Source organism: Eptatretus burgeri, chromosome 4 (genome assembly GCF_056783735.1).
Source record: "Eptatretus burgeri isolate ZD-2024b chromosome 4, Ebu_testis_v1, whole genome shotgun sequence".
NCBI classification, from domain to species: domain Eukaryota; kingdom Metazoa; phylum Chordata; class Myxini; order Myxiniformes; family Myxinidae; genus Eptatretus; species Eptatretus burgeri.
This window is the reverse complement of record NC_140964.1, coordinates 55,210,382-55,233,542: the sequence shown is the minus strand read 5'-3', so window position 1 is coordinate 55,233,542 and position 23,161 is coordinate 55,210,382. Positions and strand designations below refer to the sequence as shown.

At 42.0% G+C, this 23,161-nt stretch overlaps 1 protein-coding gene across 7 annotated transcripts in view; it reads left to right on the top strand.

Moving 5' to 3' along the window:
• NPAS3 (neuronal PAS domain protein 3) overlaps window positions 1–23,161 on the top strand; it is a 476,441-nt gene that overhangs the window by 389,425 nt on the left and 63,855 nt on the right. For all 7 annotated transcript variants that reach the window (XM_085878121.1, XM_085878123.1, XM_085878120.1 and 4 more), the window contains 3 exons: window positions 2,496–2,667; window positions 16,459–16,577; window positions 19,915–20,108. In XM_085878121.1, coding sequence (XP_085734247.1) covers window positions 2,496–2,667; window positions 16,459–16,577; window positions 19,915–20,108 — 485 coding nt within the window. The remainder of the gene's footprint in view (window positions 1–2,495; window positions 2,668–16,458; window positions 16,578–19,914; window positions 20,109–23,161) is intronic.

The window sequence follows — 23,161 nt, the reverse complement described above, 5'->3', positions numbered from 1 at the left end:
TGAATTTTGAGAAGTTCACAACAGGTTGGGGGTGGGAGGGGACTTATGACATTGAGGGACTGAGGAGAGATGGTGGGATGAAGCAACATGTGAGGAGAGGCAGTGGAACAAAGAGACAACCAACCTGTTTACAATTACAAAGCACCAGACCCTGTGCACCTTTGTGGAATATGTCATTGATGTTGACAACTTTGGAATCCACCATGTCCAGGAGTGATAAGTGTGAAGCAAGGGTACCAGCCCAAACATGAGAAAGAACTCCAGTGGGCTATCGACAAAGGTCTTATCGGCTTTGAGAAGTTCAGACTTGCCAAAGAAGGACTAAGCACAACAGAGGACACTCGGTTTCTGGTCTGCTTTGGTGTTTAAATTGTTTACTTTATGGAACATCTCCCTATCATCGTTATCATCATCATCATGATCATCATCATCATCATCATCAGATCATCATAAAGCCTATATCAGTGAACTACAGGATGATGGCCTCCCTCAACTAAGTTTGAGGGGTTTTTTAGCTTTTCCTTGGCAAATGTGGATTGGTGAGAGAGTGTGAGCAGGAATTTGTAATTCGCTCCAGGTTGCCGTTGATAACTCATCTATTCTTTGGCCAAAGACACAGTGAGATTTTTTAAACATTCAATAACTGATGTTAACAGACCAGATATCACCTTAACTTCCATCCAAGGGGCAGCACACACATTGATGCATCCAGCACACCCTTCCATCCTTGCTTGCGAAACATCAGGGTGGCAATTTATAGTCTGCTCAGGAATCTAGTCCAGACTAAACAGCTCAAAGTTGAGTGTGGTAGCTCTGAGGTTTCCTGCCAGCCCATTAAAGTGCCTTTTCCTTTCCTCTAATCAGTCCATTCACAATATGGTGTTGGCTTACTGGTTGGGGTGGTGGCTTAGAATCCTAGTGTCCTGAGTTCGAGCCCCGTCGGCCACTGAATTAACACCAAGTGGGGTTGACTCAGCCCGGCATCCTTCCGAGGTCGGTGAAACGAGCACCAGTGTACCGTTACTCGGGGCATACTTAAGAATAAGAATTAGAACAAAAATAATTATGTTCAGATGATGATATCGAAGACCATGGGATTGAAGGCAGAACATTCATTTTTGTTAAGATTCCAGATTTAAAAAAAAAAGAATTGGGGGGAGAGGAGGAGAGGATTTGGTGCTTTAAATTGTTAAGTTTCATGAATGAACATTAATTATTTATGTTGTGCTTTTTTTTCTCTGTCAACTTGGTGTTATGGTGTGAATTGGTTGTCGTACTTCCTATGCATGGACAGAAGCTTTTGAGGTTTACTCGGCCTTCTAAATGTGATCTGACAAATTGATTGACTCAAAACAGCGGAAGTGTGGTATTAAACAATTTGTGTCCACAGGAGCCACCTCTTCTGCAATCACAAGTGTTCCACTAACTAGCTTTGGATTTATAGGATCAGGGAAACAAGAAAAGCAATCAAGATTTTCTTTCAATTTGGTTTGGGTGATTTGGGATGGCTTTGCCTTTTCATAAGTTGCAATTTGTTCCCATCACAGGTTTCCCTGAGGGCATTAAAAGTCAACCACAATTTGTGGACTGGTGTCACTGTAGACCAGACTTGGGTAAGGTTGGCAGATTACCCCTATCCCTGAGGGTCATTAACGAATCAGCTGGGTTTTTAACTGACGATCTTGTGGAGATGTGCTAATTCTCCTGAGATTAGCAAGGTTTTCAGAAGCTTAGAATCCAAATCCTTAATACTGCTGCCTAAAGCTGTGCATTTGAATGCACAACCTCTGGGATATCAGGGCAGGATCCTCACCACAAGCCACCACTATGGCCTCTCCATGTTGCCTTCTGAAGATCATCATATTTGATATTGGCACCGGTTCAAAACCTGGGGTTTCACACAGAAACCGACAACGACATGTGGGTAACGTTGTCTGCACACACACTGAGCCTTTTACTCGTCGCAACAATTTAAGGTACGTCATATGAACAGGTATCTCCAACCTAGAAATTAATATGTAGGAAAGTGTCCATGACTTGTTGGCTTCAATACACCCAATCCTATCAGATCTTGGAGGCTCAAGCAGATTTGAGCTCAGGTCATACTTGGATGGGAGACTCGAATAAGATATTGGTGTTGTAGCTTGAGCTATCTTTTTCTTATGTCTGCATTTATCTCAGGTGTTCTCTGGGATGAGTTCGTCTCTCAAAAGGGAGTTGTGCGCCAGTACCCTGGTTCAATTCCTTGCCTCGGGATGAATGGCAAATGTAATTCAATGATACAATAGGTGGGGATGTTGAGTCATACTCAGCTAATAATAGGAATGGGACAAATACCTACAAGTTAAGTAAATGTATCGATTCAGTTGATGTGGTGTGGATATGGAACAAGCATGACAAGCTGCACAGCCCCCTCCTGTATGTATTGCAAACTGCGATAATTGCATAGGTTACATAATATTCCACAATTTGAGCGGAAACATGTGTGATGCCAGGTGGAAATGGCAGGAAGCAGTTCTTTTGACTACGTCCATCCAGGAGACCATGCCGAACTTGCTGATCAGCTGGGGATGAAGCTTCCTCAAGGTCGGCTTCCAGCTCCTCAACTCTTCTGTGATGAGGGAGGCGGCACTGCTGCTCCTCCCGCAACCGACACGGCCGATTTGGGTGAGAGACAGCGAAATGAAATTGCTTTAAATCGACTGAATGTCTGTTTTGTATATACAAACTGGTCCATTTGTATCCTCAAGGCAACAAAATGTATTTCTTTGTCTTCTTGAAGTTTTCTAAAGCGACATGCATAAAAGGTCCTTTGTTGTCCATCTCATTTGCATTGTAACATCATTCTTTTTCACAAATGTTAATTTTTTTGTGTAGAAAGTCGAGGCTTGTGGAAGAGCTAGAACACAGATATAGATCAGGATGCAAAGAACAAAAGGAACAGTATAAAGAAAGGGTGAGAATGCATGAACAGCTGCATGAAATGCAAGGGAGCCTTGGACAAATGAGGAATGTTGGGAAGAATGAGGGGTAGGGGAGGATGCATGGAGTTGACAAGATGGATACAGAAGCAAACTCTCAGGAAGGAAAAACTGAAATTTTTAAAAAGAGGTGGGCTTGGGGGGTGAAGGGTGGATGAAGGGGGTAGAAGATATCATGGATTTGGATGGGAGGTGATCTGAGATGGTGGTGAAGAGCTGTCTTGAAGAACTGGAGAGAAGAATGAGATTGAAGAGGATTTGGAAGTTGGTTTGACAGGTGGGAAAAACGAGGAACGAATGAGTGGAGGTGAGCAGTGATTTTTGAATTTAAGTCGTTTCACCAGAAGGGGGTTGATGTTGGACCGCTTGTGCCCTGCAGAAACCTAGAGGGACAAAGCACAGAAAAAGCAGGGGTACAAGGCCAGAAAGGTGGTGGGAGAAGACAGAGAGACCACCATCCTGTCTGCGATGGGAAAATGAAAGGCCTATTGACTCAGCTTCATGGTGAGAGATTCCAATGATGTCGAAGGCCTTGGTTTCCACATCCTCGAGTTGAGCAAGATGTGGGACAAGGGCATCAGCCCAGACGAGACAGTATTAATCCACGAAGCTGCAGACGAAGATCGTGTAAGTGGATAGGAGTTCAGGTGTGCCAAGGAAGGAGTTTGCATAAGGAAGGATGTCTACTCGGTGACTGGCTTTGGAGGCCAACTTTGAAATGCATTTTGCCAAAGAAAGATCATGGCTGATAGTGAGACCCAGGATTATGAATGACTGATCTTGCTCAAGAGGATTGTTAAGAAAGAAGATGGAAGGGTTTGCCAGACGGTCCTTTCGGAGAGAGATGGTGAGTGTGTGAGATTTGTTTGGATTGATGGACATATTCCAAATGATTGATCAGCTTGTAATTCTATGGAGGTCTGAAGAGAGCGAAGAGACTTCCTATCTGAAGGATGAGGGATGTCATGGCAGAGGGTGGAGTCATCAGCAAATAAATGTAGATGATTTTCCAGAAAGTTAGAGAGATCGTTTATGACTATTAGGAATAGGACGAGGCCCAGAACACTTCCTTGGGGCACTCCAACCTTGTCAGGGAAAGGACATGAATGGATTCTGTTGAGAGCCACAGGTTGGCTACAAGAGTGGAGGAATTCAGTAAGGCAAGAGTGGAGTTGGCCTTGAATGCCATGGGCAGTATGTTTACTGTGATGATGGATTCCATGACCTTCCTGATGGTTGGAAGTAAAGTGATAGGTCTGTAGTTAAGGGTATCGGTTTTTGTATGTTGCTTATTTAATGTCTTCATGTTGGCTGACTTCCAAGCAGATAGAAAATGACCTATGATAGGGTGACAAGAGTGGAAATGGGATGTGCATGAGTAGCAGAGCAGACTTTTAGGATTCGCGAGCTGATGCCGTCCGGTCCAGTTGCAGAATCAGGGTTGAAGGTTGCCAGAAACTTCTCTGCCTTTGCAGGTGCAAAAGACACAGAGTACAGGATCAGTTGAGCATAACTCAGCAGGATGGGCTCAGAGAGCTTGGGGTTGGGCACACAATATTTTGAAGCAAACACAGAATTGAGGCATTCAGCCTTCTCATGAACGGGGTTTGATGTCGTGCCATTCAGAGTGAGGTAAGGGATGAAGGGGATCATACTCCAGAGGCAGACTTTACAAGGCACCATCAGGTTTTAGAGGAGGAAGACAAGTTTGAAAGTTCAATCTTGAGGTTGTCTCGGTGTTGTTTTCTGGCTCTCCTGAGAGTCGACACATCACTTGTTGCTGGCTTTGTGGAATGATCTGAGATTACCTTCGGTCAGGTTGTATTTCCAGGAAGAGAATGCAAGTTGTTTCAAAGCAACTTCCTCACCTCAGGATTAGCCTGGGGTTTGCCTCAACAGTTAAGGTGGCTGGCTTAAGATCTTAGGATGTTAAGTTTGAGCCCCTGTTGTGCTGTTGAAATATCACGAGGTGGGTTGATTCAGTCTGTCATCCTTCCGATGTCAACAAAAAGAGTACCAGCTTACTGGTAACAGAGGTACTGCATCAATAGCACAGCCGTGATTCCAGAAAATGATGCAACCAGTAGCCATAGGCTGCATGCAAAACAACAACAACCACAAGATTGTGTTCCCTTGGTTGTAAGACAGGTATGATAACTGAAGACGAGATGGGATGGATCTGTGCATAAGAAAGAGGAGGTTTCTGTGCAATAATTCTCGGCTGAATTAATATCAGGGGCAGTAGATACAGTCCTGAAGGAAAATGGCTGGTTGCAGTCCCTATCTGTCGGCCAGAATTAATATTCAGACTCGCAGGCACTGAGGCGGATCTCTGAGAATAGCCAGAGAGACATTGACTCTCACAAGCAGATGATCAGGAGACATTTGCAAGGAAAGGCTGTTATCACCAAATCCTGAAGTGAGGATTTGCCAATTGGGAGAAATCCGGGTCGGAAAGTTATTTTAGTTAATTGATGCAGACACCGTTGGGTTTCTTTAATGTAAGCCTGCAATCATAATGCTCAACCTATGGGTTATTTATCTATTCGTATGCATCCTGTGGCTGCTTTCTGCATCGTTTTCGGTGGGGGGGGGGGGGGCGTGCTGTGTTGCTGATGCAGCGCCCCCTGTTACCAGTAAGCCGGTACTCATTTTGCTGACCCCGGAAGGTTGACAGGTTGAGTCGACCCTATCTGGTGTTAATTCAATGGAACGACAGGAACTTGAACTCAAGACCCTAAGATCTTAAGCCAGGCACATTAACTGTTAAGCCAACCTCAGGTTTCTAACTTATGGGTTATTTCATTGGACTCTCGCTGAGTAACAGCGATTGCAGAATGGCTCCTTGACAAATATAGTTGTTAGGGTTAGGGTTAGGGTTAGGGTTAGATGCATCATTCCACAAATGCATCGTCATAAAAAAAAATCCCAACATTATATTCCGACTTCTCTGTTTCAATCAAGCAAAGTGTTCACCGCCTCTCATCTTAGTTAGATTCCCAACTAGACATCTGGTCCTATTTTAAATTCTCAAAATACTCGCATCCCAGTAGAGCTGTGGTGCCAGCACGATCGCTGCATTGTGAAGTACACAACCTTAAACAAAGGGAATGTTTGAGCCTGGATGTCTTATCTAGTTTTTGATGTTAAAAATCCCAACATTATATTGAACGGACAGAAAATATCATATTGGATTTTGCTTACATCAGAGATTTTGCATTTCCCAATGCATCTTCATTAAAAAAAAAAAAAAAATCTCAACATTATATTCCAACTTCTCTGTTTCAGTCAAGCAAAGTGTTCACCGCCTTATATTTCATCAGTACTTCCTGATCTCTAGCTCCTGCAGAGTGCCCACGATTTGTGAACCATTCGGTCAAAAGCAGATCGATCAGATGTAGTAGTCAGATTTAAAAAAAATAAAAAACTCAATCCTCTTTTACATGTATTGTTTGTCCCAAATAATCATGTTCGGGTTATTTTACCTTCAAGGCACTTTCGCAACCACGCATGGAACCCAAAGGGCCACCAGAATGTAAGCTAAAAGTGTCTAAGGAAGCAGACAGGCCTTTGGAGGCCTGTTATTTCCCATGGGCCATGGCTACAAATGGTCAAATAGTGTTATGATTTGGTGCTGAGTGAGGGATGAAGGCCTATGTTGAGAGGTTAATTACTTGGTGGTGTGAGTTCTCAAACATGCCTGTACTGACCGCAATGCTTTTTTTTTCAGCATCAAGTGTGTCTCATTTTCAGGCCCAGAGTATGAGGCTAATATTGTAATTAGCACAAGAAACCTGTCCTAACAGGTTCCGGGATCACATACAGTCACTAATATGGCCGAAATGCCGGGCAATGATCTCATTTTCTCACCATTATTACTTACAGGTAGAGATGAAAAGGAGGTTGCACTTCACTTAATGAAATATGCACGATACTCTGTTAAGAATAGTTGAAGGGGATTAAAGGATATTCTCCAACTGCACAAAATGAAGAGATGGCAGGACAAGTCAGATGTAGCACTGCACTCACCTTTAAGCCGTCTCGTCTTGGTTAGATTCCCGACCAGACCTTAAACTGCCAGAATATAATTTTTGAGGCAGGACATCACATCATTCAATGCACCGACCCTTGGATGGATGTTAAACTGGGTGTCCCTTTCGGCTGGTATGACTTGGTGGGCATTAAAGATCCAACGGTGCCTTTCGACAAAGTGTTGGCGAGTTATCGCTGGCACCCCAAATTTGTTCTTTGTTCTCCTCCTCCTTTTCCCTTTGTAAGGGGTGAAGTCTGATGGCACCAAGCTTCTGCCCTGCTTCAGCCGCAATACTTCTCCACTTCCCTCTGTCCTCAGCCAACTCTCTGCACTCCCCAACCACTCCCACATCACTGATATCTCTCCTCACGCAATCCTCCCATCTCAACCATGGTCTATCTCTTTTCCTCCTAGCTTAGTCCCTCAACCTCTCCGCTCCCTTTGCCATTCTCTCTTCCTCCATCCACACCAACTTTCCAGCCCACCTCAGGCAGCATTTCACCAATCTCTCCATCAAGCTCATCTGCACACCAATCTTCTCCCTCAGTTCATCCATCCTCCATCTACCCACCCTCTCCTGACCCAGTTGTTCTCACAAACCTGCAGCCTCCATTGTTGTGAGTACTTTCTGAAATATGTGACTACTGAACAAACTGCAAATTCCTGCTCCAACTACTCTTCAGGTTGTACAATGCAGTCGACATCACAAGGTGCTCGGCACAACTTGCACATGATGGGGACGAAATGTTGCTGCACTTCCCAGATGACGGTCGAACAAAATCAGCCAACCCAACGAGGGCTTGAGAACGGAAATGGAAGAACTAGGTGGAGGAGAGGGAAGGGGGAAGGAAAAAGCATGATTACTCACAATATACCGACACAAAAGGAAGAAAGCGGACTTGTAAAACGGACAGTGTTATATTTTCATCCTTTAAATTTGCTCCCAGAAAAACTCAGTGCACGCACACCTTGTTCTTTGTAGAATTTGTGCTTAACATGCACATGGTGGCCTAATCAGAGTTTGGGCTTAAGGAATTTAGTGTTGCGATGTCCCAGTGGTACAGCATAGCAGATTATTAGGCCTCGCTGTGTTATGCTAATCTCTTGTAAAGCTTAAAGCTATGAAGGTCAGAGAAGTTGATTACAACACTCAAGGGTAATGTTTTTTTTTGATTAAACTAGTCTTGTCTTACCAATTTTATCATCCTAATTTGCATATTAATTAGGCCTTTTCTGTGTCGGACCTTGCCTACAGATATCTTGTTCATAAATTAAGGCATTAGAGTTGTAGAAACGCACACAATAGTGCGACGTAAAAAGCACGGAAGGCTAAAACAGGATGAACGAGCTGCAGATGGAAAGCAGGAGCAAAGCAAATCCTTGTTAAAGCAAAGCAAATCTTCACTTACTCAAGAATCACACTTGTTGAAAGCCAATCAGTGCCTCCGAGTGTTGAACGGCTTCGCTTGCTCTTCCTTTTCATTACCCTATCTTCCCTGATTCTGTAAGTCATTGGATTCCATTGTCTCTCTTAATCGCTCGATGAAAGTGTTGTATGCATTCAAAAGCACAAATGCATCTTCAGGACAAGGCCTTGAAATGCCAACATATTTGAGGACAATCCATTAGGATAATGATGCTGGGAATGATGACAAGTACAATCGATCCGTTTCAAATGAACAATTGCATTTGAAGCCTGGAAGAATGTAGTTTCAGTAAAAAAATTTCCTGTTCATGAAAAGGGAAATGCAGTCATTATGATGACGTAATAATGTGGTAACAATGTTTTGTGTTGGTGTTTGACGCAAAATTGAGAGGAAAAGCAAACATTGAGAATGAAACAAAAATCGAATATGGAGTGTGTTTCAAAAAGAGTGATGCAACTTTAAATGTTTATTTACAAAGAAACAGAGACCTCAGGAATGTGAACCAACATTTCTTGAAAGCTTATGACATGGTATTTTCTATCACTGATTGCTATTGCTGTAAGGCACTGCTCGAGTTGGTGAGAGCCCAAGGTTCTTGAATTGGCATTTACGCAAAATCCTTGTAATTGACATTCTCGATGTGTGCCCCTCCAAGGTTGATGGGCATTGGTCCTGACTCCAAAGTTCGAGCCAACTTTCCTGTAGGTCTCATGTCGCACATGCCTGGTCTCATGACACCTCCTGTTTCAGATCATCCAGTGTGGCAGGGTGGTTGGCGTAGACAGAGCCTTTGTCAGCCCCCCAGAAACAGTAGTCCAGAGGGTTCAAGTCTGAGCTATGGGGTGCCCAGTCATGAGCAGTACCCAAGACAACGAGGCGGTTTCTGAAGAGCTGCCGCATGAAAGTGATGGGTCACCAGCTGTATGTGGGGGTGCATCATCCTGCATAAACCAGGTTATGCTGAGCTGGTTTGGGGTGACTTTTTGGGCTAGATCATTATGGAACTTCTGGAGCACGGCCCGGTAGCGTTCACCATTGATTTTCACTCTCCTGCTGTTGTCGTTCTCAAACCGTTAAGGCCCTAGCATTTCCCATCTGGCATTGAAGGCGCAGAAGCATGTGACCTTAGGCCCTTTCAGGTACCTCTCAGTGATCTCAGGTGGTTCTATCCCCCATAAAATGTTGTTGTGCTTGTTGATGACACCGTTCAAGTGGAAATGGGCTTCAACACTGAACCAGATCAGGTTGATCTAGTTTGGGTACCGCTCCATCCTGTCACTGAGCCAATTGCACATATCAAGTCTCCTTCTCATGTCATCTTGACTCAGTTTATGCCTAATAGAGACGATGTATGGGATACAGATAAGCTTCTGCTCCTTAGTGAGAAGATGCCAGACTGATGGTGGTTTGATGCCGAGCACCCAGGAGAGCCAGTGGTGGGACTTCTTAGGACTGTCCACTGCAGAATCCCGCACGGCGTTGATGTTGGCTTGGATCTTGGTTACTGATGCTGGCCTGCCACTGTTGCCCTTGCTCTGGTTGTGCACTGTACCCTTGCACTCAACATTTTTCACAATATTTTGAATGGCACAATTTGTGGGTCCATCGCGTGTTCTGAGGTCGTATTCCCGGCAGAACCTCCGGCTGGTGTCCACTTATGATTTCGTCTCATACCACCGAACCACCACTTTTGTCTTCTGCCTCACTGTCAATGGCATAGTTGAGCTACGGAGCTAGAAAATAATGGAACAAATACCATGATAACACCACCAAACCCTGAAAAGGAAAACGGCATCGGTCAAAAAAAAACCAAGAAATGGCAGCAAGTCAAAGTTGTATCGAACTTTTTGAAACACCCTGTGAGTATGGAGTTGGAGTGTAGTTTTAAAAAGAATTCCTCTGATGGTGGAATAAAACAAGGCAAAGACTGAGGTTCAAATCTTGGTGGAATGTTCCCCGTCAGAGGTAAAACGAATTCTCGGTACTTGGTGGTTTTCTTCATCGAACATCATGACCCTTTAAGCATCTGTCATTTCTTCCTCTGCCGCACGATGTTAATATTTCATGTTTCTTGCTCTTTCCACGCTGTGCGACAGAAATTTTTCCAGTAAAGGTACCGACGAACTCCTGCTGTATGGTATTTATTGTTTCCAAGTACACAAGCGTCACGCAAGACTAAATGTCATGAGATAACTTTCATGTTTTGTTGCTGCTGTTGTGTTTGTTTTTTTTTCACTTTGTGCGTCTGGGTCCATCCTCGTTGTCTTCCATACCCACCTGTACTTTGCCTGTTTGTTTTTGTTCTCCGTATGACTGTTCCCCCTCTCTGCTCCGTTCTTGGTGTGTCGGCTTCTCACATTCTGTCATTTATGTCTTCCATGAACCTTTGCTTCTGTAAACAAATAATTTTTTGAATCCTACTTTCATTTGTAATGTTTGCTTGAAATCCTTATGTTCCTGCTTATTGCTGTTGTAATTGTAAAGGTAATGCACATATTACTCCTTTACGTTGGTGTTTCAAGCATTTGAAACTGCCTTCTGTGCTCACGGATTATCGGAGGAGTTTTGCTGTGAACTACTTTGATTTCTGTTTCATCCCATTGATAATTAATGATGTTAAGCACCCATAAAAACCTGCAAACCGTGCCTGTTTTACGACACTGCAGGACGAAGGCCGGTCCTCAAACCATGTTGGGAGTGAGAGAGGAGGTTGGGGGGCGTGGGGGGATGGTGGGAGTGGGGGGGACATACTCTTCAGACTTACCAATTGCATGTCGGCGAGAGTAAGCAGCCATGGGAATCGAACCCACACCACCCGGCGTAAAAAAGAAACCAGTCTTTTAACCACTCGACCAAACAGCCAGCTCCGCAAGATGTCACGCTGAGATCCTCTTTTTCAGCTAAAAGAGGAAGGCATTTTATGTCCCAATGCTGCGATTATAGAGAAAAATTTGCTTCTCTATCCATCTTGTCCATCCCGTGCATCCTCCCCTTCCTTCCTCCCCACTTCCCTTTTGTGTCCGAGTCTCCCTCTATTTTATTCTCCAAACCTGCTGTTGGTGTTTTCCCCCCCTCGTTCCGCAGTTCCATTTGTTCTGTTGCGACCTGATCCATTCAGTGGTCTCGCTCTTCCATGAGCCTCGACTTTTTATACAAAATCCTTTAAAACGGTGTGCTCCAAATATCCCAAAGCACCGTTCACCATATGCTAGCCTGTTCAAGAAAAGGAATGAGGTAATTTAAATAAGCCAAATTAATCCGACTGCTTTTATTTATGTCGTTAATCTAACAACTTCATCCGTTCCTTTTCTCTCCGCATACATTGATGCACACACAGTAAAGCCTTGGGGGGTGGTTTTGGGGGGGGGGGTGGAGGGATCACGTGATTTATTAGCTGAAATTATTGACAGGGTGTGATGTATGGGGTCTGTGTCTAGTCTGCGTCTTCAGTGCTCGGCATCAAGCATGGCCAAATCGTATGCCGACAAATGGTTATCCGTAACAACCAAGAAATGAACAGATAGCAATCGGAGCTTTGTTGATTTTTTTTTTTTATTTTTTTTATTTATTTTTACCAAAACAAATGAATGTTGTATAATTTAATGTTTACACTAACATGGGAATCGACAAGTACGTTAGTGTGCTGCTGCAAATGCTCCCAAAAATGGTGTCCGTGTTCAGTCTCAATGCACCGGCTGTGTAAAAGATTCAGCCTTTACCTGAAAAGAGTCCTGCTGAACTCTCGTAGTATGGCCTGAGGATTTGTTGAAATAATGAGGCCATTTGGTGCACATTTAATCATTGTAGGCCCACACCTTCATGTCTGCCACACAAAGCCCTCCTTTCAATCCCACTCAGTTTTTCATTGCTTTCCCAATGGCTTTGTGGGGTTTACAGAATTCCTTTTTGATGGCCATGGCAGAATGATAAGCCATATATAGCTGGAATTAATGCCAAAGTTTACAATAGAAACACTGTTGTTATATATTTTTTAAAATATATATATATAACGTAAGGATAATCAAAGCTCATTATGGTTCAATATTTTGGCATTCTCATCGTCGATTGTAATTCCGGAAAAGTCTTGCGCATCGAGGTAATGGAGAGCGACAAGGTGTCTGATGGTGTTTGTGAGCTTCGCATTTAGCACTGAGTTATAGGAGGGACCTTCGTCGTCCAGACCTCAACATCATTTCTGGCATTGTGTTCAGCTCCACACAAAGCATCCTCACCAGCTTCCTTTATATCGATTCGGTATATGGGGAGGCGTGTCATCGAGCACTCATTTTGTTTTGTTCTTGTAGCTCGGCAATCAACGATGGAGGCAGAATCCGGCAAGAAGCAAGCAATCAAGAGCTTTCCAAAGGCTCGGCGAGGGTGGGTGGTGAGAGCTGGGGTGTGTGGAGTTTTACCCAGCATGATTCCAAGTGTAGGGGATCCCTTTCTGAAGGCATTAGAAATTTTAATCGGCTTTTAAGCGTTGACTAGCATTTGTTTTTGAATGAAACATCAGACCCTCCACCAATTCGCGCCGGCCTTTTCTTTGCTGAAGTAAACCCTCGGTGATGGAGTTGTTAAGTTAAAAATCAGACAAAGTACCACCTTTGACTGCCAGGCTGGCAGAAATCCAAGGAGAAAATGAATTTTTGAATCCAACGTAGGTTTATGCTTTCATTCATTCACACATCATTTACACATTCGTTTTGCCGATACCCTTTTGGCTTTCCATGCTGAAATTCCAGCAATGCCCGAATGAGTAGTGGCGTTAACAATGTTCTTGGAACGCGATGCAATCGTCAATAAATGCCGATGTGTTTTTAATTTTATTTTTCACTTTATAAGTACTGTGTTTTTAATTGGTAAGCATATTATTCTCTTTTATTACATTTATTTGTATCTTTGAAAATATAACAGTGTGGGGTTCCTGGACTGTCATGTGCATTTTGTTTCCCATGCTCTCTCACCATCTCCAGAAACTCCATGATGTTCACATATTCTTCCAGTAACCCCCTCCTGGTTAAAGTCCCAAAATCCAGGCTTACTACACACCTCAACTCTTTTATTCTTCTTTTTCCCCCTGTTTGTGGAACTGCCTCCAGGAGTGTCCTAAGCTACTCTTCCATCCAGAGCTTCAAGCAGGCAGTGCACCACCATCTCATGTAATCCCCCATCCTTTCTCACAATTTTATTATCCCCCATTTAACTTTCCTAACCCAACCCTCTTACTTGCAGGTTGCTGTGTTCCCTCCTCTCCTCTCTCCTCTTTTCCTGGTCATTCGTTCCCTTGCTCGTTGTGTGCAACTCTTATCCCGCTGCCCCGCTGTCGATTCATACGATCCGTCATCTGACTCTTCTATGAGCCCCCACCTTGTATAGAAACAACAAACTTTGATGTATCTTCAGCATTCTAGCTTCATCTGAAGCCACACGATGCTAAAGTCGGATAGGCAAGGATGTCACGATGCAGAAGCACAGTTGCTGAGAAGACAATGAGAGAAATATTTTTTCACCTATTTTCATTGCACAGTACGGATAAAAAGGAAAATGCTTTGAGCATTGTGCCATTACATCTGAAAATCCAATCATGTTAATTGAGTATAGCAATCCAAAGGTTTCGAGTTCAAGTTCAGTTTTAAAACCATGCTTTGAGCATTGCACCGTTACATCTGAAAATCCAATCATACTAATTGAGTATAGCAATCCGCAGGTCTCGAGTTCAAGTTCAGTTTTTAAACAGCCCCACTAGGGAAGATCTGTTTACTCGAGAACTATCTACTTGATAGCTTCGGGGAATGCAAACAGACAACGAAAAGATCATATTGGATTTTGCTTTCATCAGAGATTTTTCGTTTCCCAATGCATCCTCATTTTTCATCGAAGTGGAGTTTGATTCACTGTCACTTGTCATTCCCGAACGTTGTAACGACTCATTGAAATTAAAACGAATTAACACCACGATTAAAACCTCTCTTTGCACATCACGGATCCATGTGACACAGCTGGGTGGGAAAGTCTCATCAACTGCAGCTTTACCTTATTATGCAAACACTCTGCTTTCTAAGAGGCATTTATTTTATCTCTTTGGGCACAAATTAATGATAATGTAACTGCCAGGATTTTGAATTACACTTTATTTATTATCGTAAACTAGTATCTTTGAACCAGAGTCAGTGGCGTGATGGATAGAGAACGCGCTCTGAGTCTGGGAGCTTGACGGTTGGAGCCACGGCTGAATCATACTAAAGACTAAAAATAGTAAGTGCTGTTTCCTCGCTTGAATTCTAAATATTTTAAAAGGATAAAGCACCGACAAACAACCATAGGTTGGCAATCATAGTGCAGATTTGATGAGCCTCATGGCCTCATCCTGCTTTGAAGTTCCTGGTAAGGGAAGTCGTTATCTAATATATGTATGAAGCTCATTCTAACCATTGACTCACTGACTGACTGATACTAAAGATCGATACCTTCCGGGTGACGTAGAAAGCTGAAATTTTGCGTGCTGACGGACATCGAAGCCGACACACCGGGAAAAATCACAGAACCGTCGGAAAACGTCCATAAATGAAAATATAACTAAATGAAAATGAATAAATGAAAAAAAAAATGCAGGTGAACGACCTGGGGAAGCACGGTTTGTTATTGCTTACAATGTGTAAGCACACCCCACTAGTATTATATAACCACACAATAGTAAATATGACTAACTGAATTTTCATTGAGGTTCATATAATGAATCATTATATTATTTATCCGGTGGTTTTTATCCAGTTTCAAAAATCCTATTCTGATTGTACTTTAAAAAAAAAATTCTGCTTTTTCCTCGATCGGCCCTCTTTTCTGAACGTGTTATGTAAGGGATGGAAAGATGGCACAGTTTCTAGCGTGTTCACCTCTGAGCTGTATGGATATAGAGGATTTGCTATTTTCTCCGCTGTGAAGTCAAATCCGACAAAAACCACATTCCTGGTACGGCACTGTCAGGTGGCACTGCAGCTCAGAGCATGCTCTCCTTGGAAATGAGGATATACTTTTAGTTATCTCATCTGCATTTAGAATGGGAACGTAAAAAAATCCCACAATGTCTCTTAAAAATACTTTGCAATTTTATGCGGATAGCAATAGTTAAACTTGTTGCTGCTTATCTAACACAGATTGAGATAATCAAGTGAATTGTAATTAAGGATGTGGCTGTTAAATTAGATTAAGATGACTGTGTCAATGCGGTTTGGACAAAAAAACATACGTAAATTGAAAAAAAATAAAGGTAATGGGTTATGTGGATGTAGCAAAGGCCTGATGGGTCAAATGGCCACCTCGCATGTCTAGGCACCTGTGTATCCTTTGTAAGACGCAATCTTAATGGTATATACATAAAATGGCGAAATAGTTTTTGCCTATTTCCTTCTTCGTTCATTTTTCCCCATTCCTTCCTTTTCTTTTTGAACCATCTTTTCCTTCTCCCCAGCCTTCCTACTCTCCATTCCTTTTTTCTTCTTCTTGCATATGCAATGTATGTTTGTAAAGGTCACTGGAATATGATATTTTATCAGGATGCATTATAACATGAGCTCTTAAACAAAGCTGCCATGGTCCAGTTTGATCAAAATGTCTGTTTCATGCCCTTGAATTTTCTTTAAATTCCCTGACTTCAACATTCTTCATTAAAACTATGCCAGATAACAAATGAAGCCATGTGCATTGAACACAAGCAAAGCAATAAAATTGCAAATTACATTAGAATTTGGAAAATATTCGAGAGAGCCAGCATGGTCATGGATGTCCTGAGGGATTAAAGAGGTTTGACCCAAAACTCTCTTGTGGTCTTAAATGTTTCGGTCGAGCCACCAACATATGACAGATGTAAGTCTAAGAAAGTAAAATTTTTGCAGACATAGTGCAGAATTCCAAGCACCGATTGTGGTGAAGGCTGCAAAATCCTCCGCAAAACAATCATCTTTGATGTGCAGATCAATGCTGCGTTTTCACAACAAGCTTGCCCCTTTTCTCTTTGCAGCAGAAATGGTGAGCCCCCCAGTGCTGAGTGCTGATCATGTGCTGGATCGCTCCTTCGTCATCCGAATGAAATCAACGCTCACAAAACGCGGCGTGCATGTTAAGTCATCTGGTTACAAGGTAAAACCTCAATCGGAAAGTCAACTGCACCATGACCCAAAAGGGACACTGCATTGGCCAAATGGATTTGAAACAATTAACAGCAAAAACCGCTCTCCATGGCTACTCTATATACCTGGATATAGTCTGGGATAGCCCACATTATCTCCCAGGTATATTTTGCATTATGTACTAACTGCAACTCTAACCCTAATACCCCAATCCTAATCTTCTATACAACGATAATTTGAACTGATGGGATATATCATTGGCCTGGCCCAGAATATATTTTGGTACTGTCTATAAATTGGTCAGGAAGAAGGGAATTGATTAGTAACTGCTACACAAGTTTACCAGATTCCTTTACTGGCAAAGAATGAATGAAGCAAAGGTAAAAATAGGAGTTGACAGAGACAGAGGCAACAAACTGGCAAAGACTGAAGGAGAAATCTCAATGTAAAAAGGAGCCGTGCATGCAGCATGCGAGTTACACACATTGATTGGACAGTTCGCCTGACTCCACCCATAATTTCTATACTGTGGACACAAATTTAAGAACCCAACAGAACCATTTAGAACTTTAGAATTACCCTTTAGAAAGCTTTAGCACTTGCCCTGTAGAATAATTTAGAGTTATCGTTTGGAACCCCTTAGAATTACCCTTTAGAACTCTTAAGCATTTACCCTTTAGAACCCATTCTCTCAAGCAGTGCTTTCACTGTGGAGGTTACACCGGTCCTTGCTATTATTTTCAACTATTTTGTCTTCAAATTGTGGATTGAACATGTGACTGTGACGGGTTTCTGTGAAGTCAGTGATAGCATGACAGGGGAGCAGAAAGCGTTAAATATTCCGCTGCTACGACATGGGAATGTCCTTTTGCTTTTCTGAGCAGGAGGAGGGTGAAAGTAAAGATGGGACAGCTTTGGAAAGGGGAGGTTGAGGCTTTGGTGGGAGGGTTGAGAACTTTCTGTGGGGGAGGGGGTTTGGAGGCTTGAGTGTGGGGAGGGGATCAATGTGAGGAGGGGATCATTTGAAAACGGAAGGGTGATGAGTTGGAGTTGGGGTGGGGGGGGGAGCAAAATGGGACAGAGTTGGCAGGGGAGGGTGAGGCTTTTTTGTTGAAGAGTTTTCAGAATTGCATATATAAGTTCACTCACAGTAAATGTGTGTGTGTGTGTGTGTGTGTGTGTGTGTGTGTGTGTGTGTGTGTGTGTGTGTTTGTGTGTGTGTGTGTGTGTGTGTGTGTGTGTCTGATTGACTGTAGGCTGTAGGGGGTGATGCAATCACACTATGGGTAATGTGCTGGTATGTATTAAAAAGAGAGGAAAGAAAAAAGGCCTCAAAGATCAATGCATTTTTCTGCCCATGCATATAATTAGCATAATGAGTGGATTAACCATGCACTGGTATGAAAGGACGTATTCTAATGGAGAGTAACCAAGACCAAAATGAATAATTTATCTCGACATTGAGGTTTGTTTGTTTTTGTTTAGTTCTTGATTCTAAGTACAGTAATGATGTTCAAGTAATTTGGGCTGAGCAGATGAAAAATGTGTTTGCGATCCGTTACCAATGGTACTTTGTATTTAGTTTGCAACCGGATATATAAACACTATATTTGGTCAATTAGCTTGTGCTGCAAGGCAAACTTCTAAGTTCATGGAATTTCATCAAGTTCTTGTGCAGCTTATTGGGGTCAACCATTAGATGGCTGAAGTGTGATGCACAGGGCAATCCAGGCCTAATTGGCTTTCATGAGAGATTCTACAATCAGTTAAATGGCAAAAGTGTCACAGATGAATTAGTCATGGAGAAAGATGGCAGGCTGCATAACTGAGGGTGGGACCATTCTCATTAGACCGTTGCGTTAGAAGAGTAATTTGTGGAACAGGAATACATTGTATATACATCACTCACCTCTTGGCAGAACATGCAGAGAATTAGGTTAACCTTATCCTTTGCAACTCATAAACATACAAAATATCCACATTTCTTCTTTATTCCAATGTCGCTACTTGTGTTTCACTTTTAATTAACTTTTAGTGCAGAATCCCTCTACTATGTCTCATTGAGCTAACTCAAGTGCAGATTCTTAAATTGTGAGCCCGTGGCACTTGGTAACTTAAACACAGACTACAAAAAAATTATTGATGGTGACAGCCAAAAACTGTTGAAACACAAGCCTGGTACAACTGTTATGGGGTCAATAAAAATATCCTCAACAAGCAGAATGGCCATAGTACATTCCCAAAGATGCCACTATGAGAATAAGAACACGATCCTCAGGGAGCCACGGCCAAACAGCCATTTCCAACACGTTGAAGTGGAAAGAACTTGTGAGCTTGTTAAATAGCACAATATATAAACCTTAACTTCTCATCCTCATAGTTCTACAATAATGCTCACACCTTCCCGACATTGCCGCCTTGATGATTACATTGAACTTTCCTTCAGAAAAAGCATTTATCTTGTCCTTCGTCAATATATTTAGTCTGCACCACTCCTTATTTCAACCACAAGGTCTTTAACCCATTTTTTTTTCTTCTTATTGATAAACCCTCCATTTGTGTTGCTCAGGGTGTATCCAGGTTGTTGTTTTATTTAATTTTTTTTTTTTTTACAGGCTCTAAGGCTGTTAATGGAGCTGCCATGCATACACATCTCACACACATGGACATACAATTGAATACACGAAACACAACACAGAACTGTTAGATGAGACAAACACAGCCACTGAGCTTGGATGAAGTGCGATCACTTCACGGGGCACTCTGGGTACCAGCAAAGCCACAACAATGGTGCTGCATTTCTCACCACACTCAGCTGAGTATTTCCTAAGAAGGAATTGCTTCCTCAACTTGGAAGCCAAATGATGGGGATTGTCTTTGATATTATTCTTTTAAATACTGAACTTCAAACAAGGGAGCAGCACGCACCATTTTTGAAGTTTTTAGTATGACTCTGCCAGGATTTGAACTGCCAACCTCCCAGACTCAGAGTGGATCAGTTTCAAGCCATTACACCGCTGAGTCTGGTGGTGCTGTGTTTCAAACTTTAGATTATCTTTATCAGGAAACCAAATAGAAAGAGAGCAAACTTTGATGCCAAGTGTATCCCGCCATTGTCTCTGATGAGCTCTTAAAGCTGAATTGGCTCAAGAATGGAGAAAGCATATCAGGTACTTTGACGCAATAGTAAACGACCCACTACGTGTGATCTATGAAACATGCTAAGCTACAAAAGAAAAATGTGTACAATACATGGGATTTGATCCTGGTGTCTAGTACCACGGATTGTGGATAGATGCAACACTAACTAAGCCTCATACTTGCATCTTCTTTTACTGTCATTGTAGGTGATCCATGTGACAGGGCAGCTGCGTGTAAGAGCCTCACTGCCATACAACCCATCAGCACCACTCCAAGCAATGGGCCTTGTGGCACTGGCACATGCACTCCCACCACCAACGATGAATGAGATCCGCATCGACTGCCAGATGTTTGTCACACGCCTCAACTTCGACCTGAAGATTGTCTACTGCGAAAGCAGGTTGCATTTCTCATGCTGTTCTCTCCCTACTTATAATGAGACTGGGCATTGCACTAGATGCAATATTGGGATCCTGACCTGTATCCTTGAATGTGAAGTGCTGCTACTAATCGTTTTATATAGTGTATAAAAATGTCTAACTGTTCAGCCAACTTCGATTAATGTATCGCATTAAAATACTCAAAATTCTAACTGAACTCTAATTTCTCAATCTGATTTAAATTTAATTTTTCACTTTACATGCTATATGGAAAAAAAATGCGCCATTAAAAACTAAATTCAGCTAATTAAACTTTCCGATACAATTGAATACACGAGACACAACACAGAACTGTTAGATGAGACAAACACAGCCACTGAGCTTGGATGAAGTGCGATCACTTCACGGGGCACTCTGGAGGAACCTATGGGTGCCTGATTGGTTATGACATATGAGTTCACAGCCAATCAGGGACTCCAAAAGACAAACCATGGCTGCCTCCACAGAGATTAATGGGAAATTATGTCAGCTTCATTGAGTGTTTAATGGTAAATTTGTTTTTCATATAATGCATGTAAAGTGAAAAATTAAACAACGCTATTGATCGAGTGATCCTCGGTACTCGAGGTTTGAGTTTATTTGACTTTTCACTAAACCTATCCGTTTCTTGATGTACATTTCAACTTATAAAGCTTACTATCGGTACCCAATTAAAACCAAAATTCGTTCTTTCAACAAAGCCTACAGTATTTGGTCATTGGATCATTTACATTTGATATTGCAAATGGAACAGCTCGCTTTATCTCGACTCAAATAGCTCAGATGGAAGCAATCTTCCGTTCATGAAGAATAATATATTTATATGAAGAAGAATATTTGTTTTTAAACCGTGCATAAAAAAATGTACTTTTTAGCTCGCCTGTTCGAAGAACAGAGAGCTATAGCGATACCCCCGGCGTGGGTGTGAGCGTCAGCGTGAGCGTGAAAATGTTAAAGTTTTTGGTGCAAGTTATTTCCTTTCTAATGTTTTTATCGACCACACTATATTTTACTGATGACAGTATACAAATACATATATTGCTTTAAAATTATTTGGATCAGACTTCACTGCAATGCTTTATAAAAAAAATATTATTAGACTATTCTTTTAAAAACGATAAATGTATAAACAGGCAAGCATTGGGTGGCTTTGACACCAACTCTCTGGTTTATTAGCTCGCCTGTTCGAAGAACAGAGAGCTATAGCGATACCCCCGGCGTGAGCGTCAGCTTCAGTGTGAGCGTGAAAATGTTAAAGTTTTGGTGCAAGTTATTTCCTTTATAATGTTTTTATCTACCACACTATTTTTTACTGATTACAATATACAAATACATATATTGCTTTAAAATTATTTGGATCAGACTTCACTGCAATGCTTTATATAAAATATTATTGGACCAGTCTTTTAAAAACGATAAATGTATAAACAGTCGAGCATTGGGTGGCTTTGATACCAACTCTCTGGTTTTTATTAAACTACAAGTGATTATCGATAATTCCTCAGGGGAATTAAGGAAAAAGGATAATTTTACAATTTCGAAACAAGAAGAAACCCTTCATTGTGTTGCTTAAAATCGTGTTATACTGTTTAGTATGCTTCGAGACAATTTGCCACCATTTCTGCTAATACATATCTACTTATCTTCGTCAACCTTTCTCTCCATACCCACTTCTTTCTTTTAGATTCAATTTAAACACACGACCAATCTTCGTGTGTCCCACTGCCCTTCCTTGTTGTTTTGAAACCGTCCTCATCCTATGTCAATTTGCTTTTCCATTACCCTCAACTCTGGAAAGATAAAATAGAAATCAATGCACTTCACTTAGTAGCTGCCAGTAGCTCTTTGCACGACCTGATAGTACAGTGAGTGAAAATAAATGGTCTGATATTTTGGGGCTTATGAAAATACATGGAATCAGATTTGCAACTTGATCCAGTGTGACTGACTTTTTTGTAATGTTTGTGCAAGATCAGGCTGAATGGACCGCCTGTGGTCCCACCAGTCAATCGGCTTGCAGTTTGTGATCAATAGATCAGCATGATCATGTGACATTCATGTGCATGAAACATCAGGACATCTTGTTTTAATATCAGAGCATATAATGTCCAACATCAGAAGGAAATCCCATTGAGGTAAAATTATAGACTGTGATAAGAAGGAAATGTAAAGGCTAAAAACACTGAACAGTCATCAGTGTTTTGAATGGAAGTAAATTATAGGATGGTATTTAGGAAAGTGATGTAAATTTTCTTTGTAGCACTTCCTTTATTTGCAAGTGCAAATCGAAGATCAGGAAAATTTCAAACGACAAAAGAACTAAAACATCAACATCCTGACAGTGGAAAGGAGTGAGGGGACACGGAACTCACAAGAACAAGGAGCAGGGCAAAAGATCATGGGTAGCTATAGAGCATGCATGGTATGAACCACTACATAATGATTTGAGGGAAGAGCAGGGTTCGATGAACATGAGATGTCATCATCGGAAGAAAGGAGGTAATGTAAGTGAGGAAAAATTTATTGGGTCTACGGAGCATTCAGTTATCTGTGGTACGTGGATATAAAACTGGTGACATTTGCTTGCTTGTTGTTAATGTGGGGTCTATTTTGGAATCTTTTCTTCCGCATACCCAAAGCAAATCATTATTGAGCAAATCCTTCCCCACTACAACTCATCCTCCTCCCACACCCTCCTCCCACAGCCCCCCTCTCCATCTGACCCCCCCCCCAAATAACACAGCGAACAATCATAAATCAATTCGGGCTTCTTCTAGTTGCTGCCACAACTCAACACAAATGACCTGCCAATAATGGTGCAATCTGCTTTTATTCCCAGCCACTCAAAACATCTGCCTTTTATACCTCAAGATAACTTTAATATGGGTGCAAAAAGAACCAAAACATTTCTCGAGAGAATTTTATCGCATTTTCACTGGTCTCAAGAAAAAAGTAATAATCCTCGAGTTAGGATGAGTCGACATTGTTCTATGATGGGGATGTTCAAAATGTTCTCAGAGTGACATTCTCAAAA